This window comes from Xenopus laevis, chromosome 1S (genome assembly GCF_017654675.1).
Source record: "Xenopus laevis strain J_2021 chromosome 1S, Xenopus_laevis_v10.1, whole genome shotgun sequence".
Taxonomy (NCBI): Eukaryota; Metazoa; Chordata; class Amphibia; order Anura; family Pipidae; genus Xenopus; species Xenopus laevis.
In genome coordinates, this window is record NC_054372.1 from 101036401 (window position 1) to 101054630 (window position 18230).

Here is an 18230-nt window from a genome sequence, read left to right on the forward strand (position 1 = left end):
GCAACAAGATGCTTTATATCTATACAAACCAATGGTGGGAAATTCGCAGTAACACTGATGTAGTGGGATTCACTTGTAACACAGTTATAACATTCCCAAGAACCTATTAACTTGTTTCACACAGTACTCTGTTGATAGTTTGGGAAGCTCATAGCAACAAGATGCTTTATACGTATCTACACAACCAATGGTGGGATCTTCGCAGCTACACTGATGTAGTGTAGTGGGATCCACTTGTAACACTGCCCTAACAAGCTCAGAGCAACGAAATCCTTTATATTTATACAAATCTTGCGTTACATAATTCTGCCCTCTCTAATCAGCACATGCGCCGACAGAGCAGTATAAGATATCAAATGGTTAATCCAGTGGAAAAATGGGAGATTGATATTTATTGTGTTTGATACCGAATTGTTTCCCAATAAGCGACACATTTCTAATATTAATAAAAATATGTAGCATGCTTAGATAGATTGAGTTATATAAGACTACATTGTGTCTTGTTTTTAACTAAGGGTTTAGTAACTTGTTTTTAACTTGCTGTTTATTTTTGAACATATGTTATACCCTGCTGATATATGGTGAATTAACGTGTTAAATTGTTTAATTTATTTTGTCTGCGACAATGATTATATGAATTTTGTTATAGCTGATGTTTCCTGCCAGTAAGTGAATATAATGCATGACTGAGAATCATTTGGCACTTTGAGAAAGGCCTTGGGGAGGCCGAAACGTCAGTCCTGTGTAACTAATAAATGATTTATTTTTCTCTATAAGACCTGTGTGGATCTTTCTACAGTTGTTGGAGATATTTTATTGTTTCTGCACCCAGGCAAATTAATTCCTTTTTTCAAGAGTGCATGGTTGTAATCTTCTTGGTAGATGGATTGTAATATTAAATGTACTGTTTATGGGTGTAGTAAATGATAAAAGTACATTCCATGAGTCAACAACTAACAAGAAAAAGAGGTTTTATTTTTGCAAATAAATGAACTACATAAAATAAATTGTTTGGAAGCAGTTTGGTCAAGTATTGTATGTTTCCACAAATGAAATTTCTGTTGTTTAGAAAATACATGGTGATCCATGCATTTAATTTGCTGTGTAATTTCTTTCCAGGTTAGGAAAAATCAGACTACAACTAAAGTAACAAGAAGTGCAACTTATTATAGGGGAAATACTTTTCTATTGGGCCCCATGTATATGTGTTAGGTTAGCCTAATTTTAGGCAGAAAATCAGAAATCAGACCAAGTGAATAGATAGGCCTAAAGCCTTAAACAGAATTCCAATTACATGTATAAGATCGATTATCCAGAATTCTTGGGACCTGTGTAAGGGATCATTCCATAATTTGGATGGTCTAAAAAAAAAAAAAACCAATAGAAACATTTTTCTACCAATTTGGATTCATGCAGCTTGTTACCAACAAGTACAAAATACAGGTATAGGATCCCTTATCCGGAAACCCGATATCCAGAAAGCTCAGAATTACAGAATGGCTGTCTCCCATAGACTCCATTTTATCCGAATAATCCAAATTTTCAAAAATTATTTCCTTTTTCTCTGTAATAATAAAACAGTAGCTTGTACTTGATCCCAACTAAGATATAATTAATCCTTATTGGAAGCAAAACCAGCCTATTGGGTTTATTTAATGATTAAATGAATTTCTAGTAGACTTAAGGCATGAAGACCCAAATTACGGAAAGATCCGTTATCCGGAAAACCCCAGGTCCTGACCATTCTGGATAACAGGTCCCATACCTGTACTGGTTTGGGACCTGTTATCCAGATTGCTCGGGAACTAGTGTTTTCCAGATAACTGATCTTTCTGTAATTTGGATCTTCATATCGTAAACCTACTATAAAATCATGTAACCATTAAATAAACCTAATAGGTTGGTTTTGCTTCCTATAAGGATTAATTATATCTTAGTTTGGATAAAGTACAAGGTATTGTTTTATTATTACAGAAAAAGGTAAATCATTTTTAAAAATTGGCATTATTTGATTATAATGAAGTCTATTAGAGACGGCCTTTCCGTAATTCAGAACTTTCTGGATAATGGGTTTCCGGATAATGGATCCCATATCTGTATTGTTTTATTATTACAGAGAAAAAGGAAACCATTTTTAAAAAATTTTAATTATTTGCCTAAAATGGACTCTATTCGACATGGCCTTCCAGTGATTTGGAGCTTTCTGGATAATGGGTTTCTGTATAACAGATACCATACCTGTAGCTAGCAGGGGGAAAAAGCAGTTAATAGCCACTGCTGCAGACAGTATTTTATCACATATCACTGAGGTATTTTGCACAATATAATCCTGTTATCTTTCCACATGCTTTCTAAACATTAAAAACATGAAGAGAAAAATGGAGAGAGAAAAAAAAAAAGAGAGAAAGAAAGAAGCTTGCTGAACATCTTACAATTTTATTTTATATGCCCATAAATAAAGCTGGTCACGTCAACTTATTTTTAATGGTAAAATAATATAGACAGCTTAAAATAGAATAAATAATTTTTATAAAGTTATTTTAAACCCCATCGATCCATTTTCAATTCATCATATATTCTGTCAGAAGTTTCTATTTTCAATAAGAACTATATTAAATGAAACTGCATACCTGGCTAACTGGTCTCCCTGCTGTGGACGACAACAAATAAAAACACATAAAATATTTTCTGAGACTTTACACAGTAAATGCAGTTCTACATATCTCGCCACTGCAAACAGAAATCATTGCCTCCAAAATACATCTCAGACAAAACAGGGGTTTCGAACAACACCAGAATATAAAATAAACTCTGACCAAAAGTGCATTCTTACCCATTTCTTCATTGTAACAGTTCCTCTGACGATTATGGATGACTTTTTTTTATTTTACTCTATGCCTCACAGAGGCTTCTTTACATCCAATATTATCTCCTTCATATACTGAATCTGCCTATAGTTGGTTCATGCAGTGCAAAATACGATCTGAGATAGTGAAGATAAAGGAAATTCAGACATGGAATTCTCAGTTTTTGTTTTTTACTGCTGAGGTTGTTGTGTTAACACACTGTACAAAAAGGCAGAGAAAATAGAGAGAACCAGCTGTTATATGTGAATCCCAGCTTCTTATAGGAATGCTCATCTATGCCTGTGCAGATAAGCAGGGATATACAGTGAAACCTGCTTGAAGCTGCTTAGCCCTGATATAGATAGTAGGTCAGGTCTGAGAAGCAACAAAAAGGTCAATATAGCACCATAGCAAGTTCAAGTAATCTCAAAAATAGTTGTGAAAAATTGTCTGAGGCTTGCAAGTATTCCTTTGAGACATGTTCCTTTCTTTACCTTGCACATACGCTTTCTTTGCAACTCAGTTTCAGAACACCACTATTGATTCTGGACCCACAGTGAATAATTTGGCTCAGACATTAACTGTAATACAGCAGCTAATCTATCTTTGTAAATACAACCTGCCAGAGTCCAAAACTGATAAACTTAGCACCAAGAACAATTAATCTCAAACTGTTGCACAGGGCATTGGGTTCATTAATCAAGAGTACATCAGGGGGAAGGGAATAATGATGTTATAGCAAAAAAAAAAAATTAAATGACTTGTGCTAACATGAGAGTGAACAGAGAAAATCTTACTTTTGTAAAAGATTATACAGTAACTGGTCCTCATCTGGTCAGCCTTAGTTGTTAATTTTGCATCTTAGGTTCAATGGTGCACAGTGACAACATAAATACAGTACAGAAAAATACCTGTATATATCAAGGATATATGTCCCAAGGCTGAATTGTAGTAAAAATAAAAATATTTATTAAAGTTCACATTAAAAATGGTACATACTGAACCGACATGGCACACCTTAGGGGCAAATTCACTAACCGGCGAAAATTCGCCAGCGATGGCTTTGTGCACATTGCAACACTTCGCCAGACGAAAATTTGCCTGGACAATGCTTATTCACGAAGATCCAAAATTGCGCACAGGGTACCGAACGCTGGCGAAATTACGCCAGCGAAATTACGCTCAGCAGTTCGAAGTTACGCTAGCGTTGGCTAATTAGCATACGGCGTGCAGTTGACGTACAATGGGCGTATATGCTGCAACAAACGCATTACACTGCATAAGGCCAGGGAACCTTAATAAAATTATATAAAGTTGTTATAATGCCCTACACATGTGCCCACAGTATAGTTTAGGTGCCATATGTTAGCAAATATAGGGGGGAAGGAGGGTACCCACAAAAAAAATTTACAATCTTTTTCAGTCTATCACCCTTTAAATAGGAAAAAAAACGCTAGCGTTTTTTGGGACTTAGAAAAATTTTCAATTTTTTTTGAGGAACTCCTATCTACTCTATTGCACTTTGCCTGGTCTGAGGTGGTGAAGGCAAGTCTGGCGATAGAGGTAACGGTCAGTAAAATCAAAAACTTAGTGAATTTGCATAGTAACGCTCTTTCGCCAGACCGAAAATTTGCCTGGCGTAAGAGTCTATCTCCTTGGCAAAATTACGCCAGCGAAATTACGCCAGCTACCGTTAGTAAATCGGGGAAGTGCCAAAATGACGTCACGCTGGTGAATTTTCGCCAGCGTTAGTCACTTCGCCCTTCAGTAAATTTCCCCCTAAGTCTCCTTTGACTAAGTACTGGAAGGTACGAAACGCGTAAGGTGGGCCATGTGGGGTCAGTATGTACCATTTTTAATTCGAACTTTAATAAATATTTTTACTATAATTGAGCCTTGGAACACATGTTTGATATATAATTTTCTGTATTGTGGCTGCCTTTGGAACCAGGGCAAGTCGTTCTGGCTCAGCTTGGGATTCACAGGAATCAGCTGTATGGATTCCCTACCAGGAATAGAGAACAACAAATACAACCACGGAGAGCGGAACTGTTTTTTTTTTTTTTTAAATGTAATTTTCTTCCATGTTCGAATGTTTGGGTAGGTTATATTCCTTCTCTTCACCTCATTTCCCCTACATATTGCTACCTGACTGTTATATCTAACAAATTGTCTCAAAAACATGAATTGGCTGAAACCCATAAACCGTACATTTAGAGCATAATAGGTCCTTGGCAGAGAATTTTAACAAAAAAGCATCCTAAGGTAATTTGGTGTTAACCTGTGACTTTCAAACAATACATTTTAACCAGCACCTAGGCATATACAATCGATGCTTGTGTGTGCACCAGCTGTAGGCTCTTAAAGATGAGAGCAGTGTCTTGATTTGTGAAAAAATTAGCTCTTTTGTAATTTTTTTTTTGTACAAAAGTATAAATATTTTCCTTTCCAGAACTCTAGAATCCATGTAATGTAACAGAAATTTCTAGAAGCACAGGTCCTTCTCTTAATGCATTAAATCTTCTGGCCTTAAATCCGCTGGGTCAGGTCCCATGTTGTAAGTGATGTGATACACTAAGCCTGTGCCCATGATAGTCTCTGCAAAACATCAGTCCTTACAGGGCAATGAAGATCCTTTACAGTAAGTCCATTTTTGGTTTGTAATGCAGGAGAAGTGGTGCTTTCTGTAATCAAATAAACGGTGTATATTAAAAAAAAGCACAAAGGCAAGACCTGTGTGATTACTATACATGTGGGAACGGTGGCACATTGGTCCAATCAGTACCAGTACTAGACATTCAGTTGCAGCTATATGTTCCAAGATCATGAAGATCATGGTGGTTAAAGCTAATTCTTGAAATAGCTGATGATTTGGTAAAAATGTTCAATACACAGATATCAAGCAAATACACACCACTGGCAATTGCATTCTATTGTTCCTGTTGCACATACATTCCACATAAGCTCACTTGCACAGCAGCATCTCCTAGAGTGGGGGTCCCCAACCTTCTTTACCCATGAGCCACAATTCAAATATAAAAAGAGTTGGAGAGCAACCCAAGCATGGAAATAGTGCCAAATAAGGAATGTGATTGACTATTAAAGAGAGTCAGAGGCACCAGAGGCCACCCCTTCAGACTAGAAGAAAAGAACTTTCATTTGAAGCAACGTAGGGGGTTCTTCACAGTCAGGACAGTGAGGTTGTGGAATGCACTGCCGGGTGATGTTGTGATGGCTGATTCAGTTAATGCCTTTAAGAATGGCTTGGATGATTTTTTGGACAGACATAATATCAAAGGCTATTGTGATACTAAATTCTATAGTTAGTATAGATATGGGTATATATATCATTTATGTGAAAGTATGGAGGGGTGTGTATATGGATGCTGGGTTTTCATTTGGAGGGGTTGAACTTGATGGACTTTGTCTTTTTTCAACCCGATTTAACTATGTAACTATGTTACTATTTGGCAGCCTCTATGTGGACTGTCACCACACAGGAGGAGTACACCTGGCTCTTATACAACCAAAACTTGCCTCCAAGCCTGGAATTCAAAAATAAGCACCTGCTTTGAGGCTGTTGGGAGCAACATCCAAGGGGTTGGAGAGCAACATGTTGCTCACAAGCCACTGGTTGGGGAACACTGCCCTGGAGCCTACTTTAACCACCCCAGCTTCAGCGAGAACTATTATTCCAGCTATTAGGGTCTTGTGTTGTAATAATTACATATAGATTTGGGGATACAGGTCAAATTTTAAAGTTAAAAAAAAAAAATTACAATGGTACAATGAAATACAGTGAGAGACTGGATTATAACCAGATCACCTGGTAGAATTTTGTACAAAGCCATACTCACACATGAAAGCTCATATTGTATTTAGCTGACTAATTGAATTAATCAATGACACTACATGAACATGGAGAAGACAATTATTGACAGCTTTGGATTTGCCAAACTGTAGGAGGAACACACAATCATGTGCCAATGTTTAAAATCCAAACTTGTATCGCATTGAAATCCTACAGTATATACACTGTTAAACTCCACACCTTCTGTATAGATACTTTTCTTGAACTGGTTAGAGCAGATGCATACCCTCAACAACCCCTAAGGATTGCAGGCTGGAATTCAGTAATGGAGAATTCGCCAACCTCATAAATATCTAATAGAACAAAGATACCGGCACTCAAGGCTTTCGCTTGCAGGGAAACCCTTGCTTTAATTATTTGTGCAGAAGTGCAATGTTTCGTGGCTTGATAAAGCGTGGCCCGAAACGTTGTACTCCCGCACAAATTATTAAAGCAAGGTTTTCCCTGCAAGCAAAAGCCTTGAGTGCCGGTATCTTTGTTCTATTAGGTACTTTTCTTCACAGTATCTGACAAGCATTAGCTGACACAAAGCTGCTGTACTTGTAAAAAGAAAGTCATTTGCAACCAAAGAGAAACCAAAATGTACCTGTCCCTTTTGGATTATCTAATAACTCCCATTGTATTTTAAAGTGATTATAGTGATAGATCTATGTATAGGTAAAAAGCCTAAAAAAATTACCTTAAATCTCCATCTCGTGACTACAACGAACTTGAGTGTGTGATCCTTGCCAAGTATTTCTTCATTGCATAATATATCCAACTAAAAAATAAAAAGCAGTTAGCACATGATTACACACTGCACAAATCTTTTTTTATTACATGCGTTTAGCAGTCATTACCTTTGCCCTGCTCAATTATAAGTAAGCCACAACATATACCAACTGTTTGTTCAGGTTTAAGGAAACAATTCATTGTTCAATGAATTCATTGTTGAGTCTTAAATGGGCAGAATACACCTTGTTTAACAAAGAAGAAAGATTATTTTTGCCTATTTTAATTACCACCCTAATCTATGGGATTTGGATGAATAGGGCAAACAGGGAATGGAAACTACTCCATACTCAGTGTTTGCATGAAAATGAGTCAGATATGCAGATAGGGGTCATGTAAAATGGATAAGGATAAGGAACTTTATCAAATATAATGTCCCATGATTGTTTTAGAATACCAACAACAATGGGTTTATGAGATCTATGTATACAGACTATGTCTACTAATAACCTATCCACAGGGTTGTACCGACACATTTAGCTAAATCTTAGCAATTCATTATAACCCTTTTATAATTAGAAAAAAATCAAACTACTGAGAATGCTTCTGGACTCCTCCATTTCATTTTTCAGATTTTGCAACTTCTTGGCCAGTAGAAAAAATTAGCACATTTTATAGCCTGCACCAGTTTATTCAACCAAACATCTTACGGACAAAAACCATTATACCTGAACAAAAAATAAACTATCTTCAAGTCACAAAAGCTGTGCTACATGCAATTATAATTTGCAATGTAATAATGGTCCAATGAACAATATTACAATGCAAAAATGTTATATCTAATTTATGAGAGTTTATTCCAGTTTATGTTTATTGAATAACTAACTTATACCTGACACTGCTCTTAAGATGTCACTGCCACAAGAACACTTCTCAAACCACCCCCGTGATTCACTTACCAACATTAGGGGATGACACGTTATGCATACCCCCGCCCCTAGTGATTATAATAGCTTACCTGATATCCTGGGCTGTTGCTCCTGCTGACTGAAAACTGCACCAGCCCTGGGTACTTTTGTACGAGCAGCACAGACCAATCTTCTTCATCCTTGCGTTGTCCGGACATGCACTGTAGAGTGAAAAGGTATGCTTTTCCCCTAAAATAGTTTTTTCACTTTACTATACATATGCACCCGGTTCAAAGAAGGTAGAAGCAAAGAGGATGGTGACATGTTTTCCCTACAAGAGTACCCTGGGCCAGTGCAGGTTTCATTGAACAGTTGCACCAGCCCAGGAAATCAGGCTAGCAATTATAAACCTATTGCTAGGTTCGGTTAGACCAATATACGGATGATAGTATTGCCTCACTACCAACTGAGGAGTTTGCTGCAAAAGTAGATTATATTATTTATTTAAGTCAGAATCTTACCTCGTTAAATGATGATAAATTAAGTTTTTTGGCTATGAATTTCTTTAGATGCAAGACTGTTGCTTGTGCTGAACAGCGTATCCATTTTCGCTTCAGTCCACGCAGTTTGCTGCTGTTGCATTCTAAACATATGCTCACCTTAATGCAAGGGGGGGGGAGAGAAAGGGATGCCCAATTATTTGTCAGCCTAAGTTTAATGCTGAGGCTCAGTATTAATACTCAGTCCTGCCAGGCATAAGCACATTAAATGAAAGTCATTTATAGCACTTCCACATTTCTAAAATTAGATATATATTTTACAACCATTTTTGCTTTTTGCAACCAGCATTAAGTGAACCCGAGCTTATTTATCACAGTAAAACAGATTTCATCTACAAAGAAAAAATACTTTGTGGCATGTCAAAAAAAAAAGAATTGCCTGAAAGATACAAATCTGTGTCTTGTGTCAAATCAATGTTTCTAATAAAATTTGCCTTTACTTTCCTCAGAGCTTGAACTATATATAGAGAGACATTGTGAAATAAGAGAATGAACAAATACATAGGTCACAAAATGTCAACCTGCATTGTATCTCCCGCCAGCTCATTATATACACACCCTGGCCTTCCAGCTTAATAGCCATTATTAGGCTTATTCTGTCAGTCTTCACTGAAAGCACACAGAACAATGTATTTTAGTCCAAGGATGAATAAAAGGGGCAAACATCTTGTTAATTTACAAAGACATTTGCTATTTTATCTCCGAGTGTATAGAAAAATATAATTGTAGATACAGAGCTGCCACTTTCAATGGATTTATTCCTGTTTGCATCATTTTTGATGCCAGTAAAGACTAAGTATAATCTACTAAATCTTTGAATTTCTGAAGTTAACACATTTCCCCACCTAAAGTTGAAGACACGCAGAGCTACTAGTAGCAATAACTTGGCTTGGCTACAAAATTGACAATAGTGATAATGGCTTTACCAAGACATTATGTGTTTTAGCAGAAGCAACTCTCAGTATTGTCTATGGCAGAGCATTTTGTAGCCAAAAAAAGTGGGCGCTACTAGTAGCTTCATGATAGGTAGCAGCTACTAGTAGCTCTATGTGTCTTCACCCTAAGTTTCTGAACTTAGAGCCAGCCAGGGACCTGCATTTCTTTTTCTAGTAGCTCTGTCTTCCTAGTCAGCTAAATGTTATACAGGCATATTTAGGGATTTTGTAATGGACAATGAGCAGGTTGAAATCAGCTTTATAAAATAGCCAAGAATGGGGTAGCTGCTGAGTACTTGTTGGGGTCTGGAGGTAAGATCCCAATTATTTTTTCCACAGTAATTGGGAAATCTGGCCAAATGACTTTTTACTATCAAGGGTTTTGTTGCCTTTTACCTTTCGTTACACAGTGAAAATATAAATGACTCGACATGCAAAGATATTATTTGCATATTTAAAATGGATACATTTCCAAAAGAAAATAAATTTAATTAATACCGACATAGTTATCTATTTACCTTGCAGATGAGGTAGAAAAGAGTGTCTATTGTGTTTAATCTTGTGCTCAAATAAAACCTAACTAGCTGCTATATAATTGAGAAAGCATATCATACCAAGCTCCCCTTACTACAGTTACATAATGTCATTGATGTAATGAGAATTTATTTCAAACAGATTATAGAAATCTGGCTTCAAATATAACATTGGAACCAAAATGTGCATCTAGCTTGACAGTTATGGATCACATTCTCCCACTAAGTAGCTATCATCTGGCGGTTCAACTGATGCTAGAGGGAAGCAGAGCCTTCCAGCTGTCAAGAAATTGATGTATAATACCTAGTGACTAGGCAAGGCAATATGCAAAGGAGCAGTGCCACACTGGAGACACCACCTGCATTTGGACCAGAGGCCTCAAAGAGCAATGCATAGGACCAAAAAGGAAAAAATATTATGTTTAAATTTTGATTCTGTTCAGCTCTGTAAAGAGCTATGAGTGGCATTTGACCCTGCTTACTTTCCTCTGTAATAACTAACCCCTTGTTTTGTATACAGCGCATTTGCCGTGTAAACATGTACTAATTGCTGCACCCACTGCTACACAGCATCCTATTTATATAAACTATTGTAGTGTTTCTGCATACATATTAAACACTTTGTCTTGTTTTGGTGTTAAGGGTCAGGGCATACGCTCAGATTCAGGGAGATTAGTCGCCCGGCGACAAATCTCCTCTTTTTCGGGGGGACTAATCTCCCTGAACTGCCTTCTGTCGGCAAGAATGTAAATCGCCGGCGGGATGGCACTCAAGAGCGTTTCGTTTTCTGAAATCGCCCACAGTTTCCTCATGAGGCGACAAATCTCCTTGAATCTGAGCGTGTGCCCTGACCCTAAGTGTTCAGAAAACTCTAAACAAGTTTATTTTAATTTTCTTGTGGAGATTGCAACCCTTTTAAAAGGTCATATGGACATTTAGAGGTGGGCTTCATACTTTGAACTGGCAAGCCACCAATGTTTACTAACACTGGAGATAAATATCGAGATTTCTGGAGATGTTGCCCATAGCAACCAATCAGATCTTTGCTTTTGTTTTCTAACTTTCAGCCGGCTGTTTAAATCTAATTGCTGATTGGTTGCCACGGGCAACTTCTCCAGAAATCTCTCCAGATATTTATCTCCAATGTTAGCAAACAGGGCATCACATGGGTTCATATTTTGTGATGCACACAGACCACAATCCACAACAATAAAACTTGAAAAAGCATAAATATTATTTTCTCGCAAATGAGACCATGTGCATTGGAACAATCCCATGCAATTTTACCTGTTCGTCACTTCTGTGATAGTCATGGTCTTCTTCCTGCTTTTCTTCTGTGGTCTCTTTATTTGTGTGTTCATCTGCTTTTGTTTCACCTAGCAGCACAGAAAAATGCATCAGTTTTCAAAACAATATTAGGGTTGGATTTCTTCCCATGGCTGTAAATACAATTATCACAAGTCCTTGCCACATCACTGTGCCTTGAACAGCACCAGGTTGCACCAGGGGCAAGATACTTAGGGCCATGACTACTTTCTGTGCTTTGCAGACAATCCCTATAACTTTGATCTATCCTACTAAAAATTCTACCATATGCCACATCCCTCTACAAACAGAACCCTGGTCATTATACTGTAAGTACGGTTATAAAACGTTCTCTGTCTAAATGTACATTAAGGCATTAAGGAGACAAACTGTATATTGGTATTATAACCTACTAATGTTTTTTGGATTTCCTAGTTCCTAGCTCTGGTACTTAGATATACCATTCTACAATGTGCTTAATTTTCCCTAAACACAATATTTTAATCTACAGGATATACTAATGGGACTAAGCCCTTGCAAGTATATTTTCTCCATACTGAGAAGACACTTCTACTTTAAAATTGTTAGCTTAGTTAAAGGTATATGACAAGATATTTTCAGCAGAAGACTACATTGTCAATTGTATCCATTCTTTACTAAACAGCCTGAAATTAATTTTAAGTAACTAACCGTTTCTGTGGACTTCTACATATTGCTTTGCAGTACAGGTTTCTGCTTTGATGTGCCCTGGTACTTCCATACCAAGTTTGTGATAAAATTCCCTCTGTTTACGCATTTCCACTGTGAAAAAGTAAGACCATTATTATTATCATAATTGCTAACTCGCCACAAAATGTCCATTTAACTCATTGTGTAATAATACATTGAAATGGGTTTTTACATGACCTGCGCACGTAAAACACAGTTTAGTGCATACTAGAGTACTTTACACACAATACTGTGATATTAGAATAAGGTAAATTACTTCTTAAAAAAAAAAAATCAGCATTAAAAGACGGAAGATGAAGAATAGAATTTTCTGCATTTGATATAGTCACAGGAACATGGGTGGCTACATAATAGGAAGTAAATATAGACATATATGACATAGCGCTTCAGTAAGTGTCATGACTACATTTCACAAGACTGACATTGTAGTCAAAGCATGTGTTGGGTTCAGTTGAGGTAAAGCACATACAATTATTTTAAAACATATATAAAATAAAAATCTAACGAAATGAGAATGAATATGCGATATCCTGATGCCTACTCCAGAGTAGGGGTCAAGGACTTATTATATATATCTTCACAGTTTTCTCTAAATTCCCCACATCAATTCATTTGAATCCCCAGAGACCTTCCACTGTTTTACAGCTCATTTAATTTGAACTCCACGGGTGCAGAAAGCATGAAGCTTTACAATCTGCTTCATACATCTCTGAGAGCAAAACTGAATAAGACAGATTTGCTTAAACCACAGGGTGTTACAGCGTGGAACAGCTGGTGGGCCACTAGTGTGATATTCTTGCCATAACCCTATATACAATTAAAAAAGCAACACATTTGGATGGCATAGAAAACAAAAACAAGGTTTGGTATGCCAAGCCCTGTATCCTTCACATTTGTAATGATTGCTACATGTTAGAGATCTCCAGGCCTAAGGTCTTCAAACATTTTGGGGTTACTACTCCACCCTGTTTGAGATCCAACATTTGTTCTGTTTGCTCGACTCACTGAAATATGAAACATAGTTTGTAAGCATTCTCTCGAGATGGAGTGCTCCGTTCACTACTTTGGGAACCACTGCTTTAGGATACTATTACATCAGACTAAATTGACACATTTAATTTAAACAAATACTGCAACAATAGCAGGCATGTAAACAAATGAATGCTCCAATATTCTCTTTAACAGTCTCCATGCCCTGCAGAGAGATGATATTGTGGCTTGTGCTGCTCTTTTTACAAGAAAAATGTCAAATACCTTCTTGGAGACCGGGCACAAGTTTATAGACGATATCTTGCATTGTTCGGTCATGACTGCAAAGATATAGAGATAAAAAGATAAGAATGACAAGCTTTTGTTGAACAGACGAAGAAAATAGCCTAATAGTAGGTCATACTACCATCTACTGGACATTACAAGCATAAAAAAGAAAATCAACGTAAAACACAGGCTGAGAACAGTGCCCACTTGAAAAATCATTACAATTAATTTATAAAGCCGTGGTGTTCATGTAAATAAAATGCTGTCACTACAGTGACCAGATGCCAAAATGACAGCCTCCTGAAGCACAACATAATAAGCAGATGCTGTCAATGATCATCTACCTTCCAACATCCTTGTTATGGCACAGATGGTAGATGTGTATATAATGTATGTAACAGCAGATCCCAGATTCCTATTTCCAGGCAATTAGAATAAGAAACAAAAACATGGTACTGCAATTTCTAATAAACAATCTCTGGTAAGCTTGGTACAAAAGTAAGAGTAGTAAAACAGACCTAGACATCACAGATTCAGTAACGTGGCACAGAATATGTTTCTGTAAAGTGGTCCATCTTTCACAATTACAACTGCCATAGGCAGTGTCATACCCCTACTATATCATTATAGGAAGTTGTGAAAGATAGATAGTACAGTCAAAGCATATGTTAAAAATCACTTTGTTCCTCATCTCACTGAGCAACAGACCATGTTGGTCTCCCTAATTCTGGTACTTTTTCTTGGAAACGTGGACTCCTGATGACTGTCATATAGATGTTTAGAGCTGCATGGTTCATAGGAGGTTCTGTGTTCTCCACTCTCTCCTAATGCAACGATGCAGGTCAGCCTCTGTGAAGCAAATTATGGTGCAAAGCCTCCTAGTACGAACATAGGAAGGAGATGTGCCCCTTTCCACTTCTGCAGTAGATACAACACTAGCTATGGATTTACAAGTGGGTAGATAATGCAGGGTTTCTCATGGTATCCATGACTCCAGCTGCCTATTTAGCTTGCTGGTAACACCCCAGAGTTGAACCGACTTGCCAGAATACCAGGGAATCTCAGGGAATCTCCCAGTGGGCCCACCCTCCATTGGACGCCAGTCTGGGGTAATTCTCTTCAGCCCTTTGTTTTTCCACCATAAGCATATATAACTTGTAGACCTTTTGATGCTGTCTCCATCTAAGCGTTGTAAACATGGGCCTGGATGTCAGGTTCTCTGTTGGAACCTATGAGGCCCAGTCTGCCACTGTACAAAACCAGTACAGAAGGCGGATTTCTTATTTTATATTGCACTGAACTCAATTATTAGTAATTTCAAAAATCCCCTGGTGCAGTGTGAATGCAGAAGAAGCAACTTGGTCTACCAGGTACAGTAATTATGAATTTATAATTATTGTAAATCGTACTTATGTGCCATCACTCAAGAGTGTTTCCATGCTTTCCATGTACAGCAAGCCACTTACATTGATTTCATTTGTCCATTCAGTAGCTTGGTTTTTTTAAGTTGTTCATATAGTCTTTGAGTGGAAGCCTTTCTGTACATATATTGGGGTAAATTTATCAAAGAGTGAAGTTCCGCCACTAGAGTGAAATTCCGCAGCTCTCAATTCATCTCTATGGGATTTTGAAAGGCGTATTTATCAATGGGTGAAAGTCAAAGTTCACCCTTTGATAAATACGCCTATAAAAATCCCATAGAAATGAATGGAGAGTGGCGGAATTTCACTCTAGTGGTGGGACTTCACTATTAGCTTCACTCTTTGATAAATATACCCCATTGTCTTAAAGGGGAACTAAAGTCTAAAATAAAATAATGCTAGAAATGCTGTATTTTGTATACTTAACATAAACATGTATTTACTGCATCAGAAGCCTAATAAAACAAATGATTTATGCTTGCAAAGCTGGGCACAGGGGGTCACCATGCTGTCACTTTGTTAAACATCTTTGCAAGACCATGCACATGCTCAGTGTGGTCTGGGCTGCTGTTGAGAGCCTAAGCTTAGGGATCGTCATAAATTATCAAAACATCAAATGTCAAATATCATCTGTCATAGAAGCCGACACAGCAAGACTGATTAATAAACAGAATATGCAGACTGCACTGGGTCCTGTGTTGTCATGTAATTTAACGTGGTTTTTATAGTTTTTCTCCAACTCTGCAGATCCAGTGGCTGCAGCAAAATAGTCCTTCAATGGCTCCATGATCTTTGTCCCTGCCACTGGAGTTGGAAACATTAAAGGGGATGTAAAGGCAAAAATAAAATCCAATACAAATCTCTACACAGTTGCCGACTCCTCTACAGGGAAACAAATTTACCCCCTGCTGTTCGTAAGTATAATCAGTTCCCCCTGAGCAGTTAGGGACCTTCTGAAGTTTCGTATCCACAGCAGTCAGAGCAAGTAAAACGAAGAGGGAATTTCACTGTACACAGTCAGGTTTCTTATAAAAACAGTACATATTTTTAATTGAAGTATATTGGAGATAGGTTTCTTTGTCATTAAATAAAGTAAAAATGGGATTTTATTTTTTTGCCTTTACATTCCCTTTAACATCTAAGCAAAAGATCCACAATAACATGTACCCATTCACAGACTTATTGCTTGCTTCTACAGGTATGGGATTCGTTATCTGGAAAACCATTATCCAGAAAGTTCCAAATTACGGAAAAGCCTTCTCCCATAGACTCAATTTTATCCAAATAATACTTTTTCTCTGTAATAATAAAGCAGTGAATCATACTTGAGTTCAATTAAGATATAATTAATACTTCTTGAAAGCAGAACCAGCCTATTGAGTTTAATATTTACATGATTTTCTAGTAGATTTTAGGTACGAAGATCCAAATTACAGAAAAATCTGAGCCTTCTGGATAATAGGTCCCATACCTGTACTTGCAAATAAAACCCAAAATACAAATGCTGGCCACTGTACTTACCCTATATACTGTAGTGGATGGCTCTGATGAATGACAATTCTACATGTGGGGCAGGTGTTATTTTCTTCCAGATATTTCACCAAACAACTTCTGCAAACTGAGAAAAAAAAAACAAGCACATTTAGACATTTTAACAAACATGCTTAATTAGATTTTTTTTTAATAAAAGAAAATGCCAGTGCTGCTGCAAAGCATAGATATTATTAAAACCAATCCCAGTGTAAGGTCTTCATTTTCCTTTACTAACATTTAAAACTAAAACGCTTAAGAAATTTGTTCTAATTAAAATGTAGGTTTTCTTGGCCACCATCTATGTATTTTTGATGTACAATTCTGGGCCTCCTGTTGTGCATTTAAAGGAATAGTTCAGTGTAAAAATAAAAACTGGGTAAATAGATAGGCTGTGCAAAATAAAAAATGTTAGTCAACCAAAGTTGTAATTTATAAAGGCTGGAGTGAATGGATGTCAAACATAACAGAACAGAATACAACTTCCTGTTTTTCAGCTCTCTAACTCTGAGTTAGTCACCGACTTTAAGGGGGGCCACAAGCACAGCCGGGCCAGACGTCCTAGGCAACCTGGTCGGTCGCAAAATCGGATGGGGTGTGCATCCACTCTTGCGCGCATACGCGAGCTTCCGCTCTTGCGTGCATGCCAGAACTTCTGCTCATGTGCCTGCGCGAATCTCCGCTCTTGTGTGCAAATTTGCAGAATGCAAAAATACACAGGCAAATAGAAGAGACACGCGGAGAGAGGGGACCAGACATGGGGTAGACGACAGAGAAGGTACATGCCTGGCACCCCCCAGCTTTTGTGCCCTAGGCACGTGCCTACTCTGCCTACCCCTAGTTCCGAACCTGGCCACAAGGGACATAGCTGTTCAATGAGTTTGCTTTTTAATCTGAGATGCATGCTAAGAATCAATTACAAACAGTTATGTGGTCCTCCTCAAGTCACTGATTGGTTACTGCTTGGTAACCAATCAGTGGAAACCAAGAGAGTTGCAAAGCAGGAAGTAGTGTTCTGGCTATTATGTTAAGACATCCAGTCACTCCAGCCTTTATACATTACATTTTTGCCTAACTAGCTATATTAGAAACCTGTTTTGTTTTATTTTGCACAGACTATCTATTTACCCAGTTTTTATTTTTACACTGAACAATTCCTTTAAGACCATTTGCAGTCAGACACTGCCATCTATCAGTCAGTTTGGTGGTATTGTAACAAAGCATTTGCTGTAAATACAGGAAAGAAGAGAACAGGGTTACAATCACAGACTTCTAAATTAAGCAAGGCCTCTACTAAATTTAAATTCAGAAAAATCTTATGAAACTCAACCTCTTCTTCAGGCTTGATGGCACAAATGTTTATGAACAATTTATTGTGCCCCAAATAAGACCCGAATGGCCTTTAAGTAACTATGTTCTGCCTCAAAAACCTTGTCCATTAAAAAAAAAAAATTATCTTTTAAAGAAGAACTAAAGCAGAACTATAGAAGTAGCTAGAAATGTTGTGCATTATGTTTTGGGCTTCTGTACCAACCCAAGGCAACCACAGCAGTGAAGATCTGTGTCTCAAAATAAGCCCCAGTAGCTCCCCATCTTCTTTTCTGCTGATTCACTGCACATGCTC

At 37.5% G+C, this 18230-nt stretch overlaps 1 protein-coding gene across 3 annotated transcripts in view; it reads right to left on the reverse strand.

Moving 5' to 3' along the window:
• Window positions 1-4857: 4857 nt before the first annotated feature.
• The window catches only part of LOC108703720 (polycomb group RING finger protein 3), a 49734-nt gene continuing 36361 nt past the window's right edge, over window positions 4858-18230 (reverse strand). For 2 of the 3 annotated variants that reach the window (XM_018239918.2, XM_018239917.2), the window contains exons 3-10: window positions 16598-16694; window positions 13653-13708; window positions 12360-12470; window positions 11652-11740; window positions 8858-8995; window positions 8447-8557; window positions 7397-7477; window positions 4858-5530 (exon numbers count right to left, since the gene is read on the reverse strand). In XM_018239918.2, coding sequence (XP_018095407.1) covers window positions 5483-5530; window positions 7397-7477; window positions 8447-8557; window positions 8858-8995; window positions 11652-11740; window positions 12360-12470; window positions 13653-13708; window positions 16598-16694 — 731 coding nt within the window. In that variant the 3' untranslated portion in view covers window positions 4858-5482. The remainder of the gene's footprint in view (window positions 5531-7396; window positions 7478-8446; window positions 8558-8857; window positions 8996-11651; window positions 11741-12359; window positions 12471-13652; window positions 13709-16597; window positions 16695-18230) is intronic. The other variant, XM_018239919.2, reaches the window with a different exon arrangement.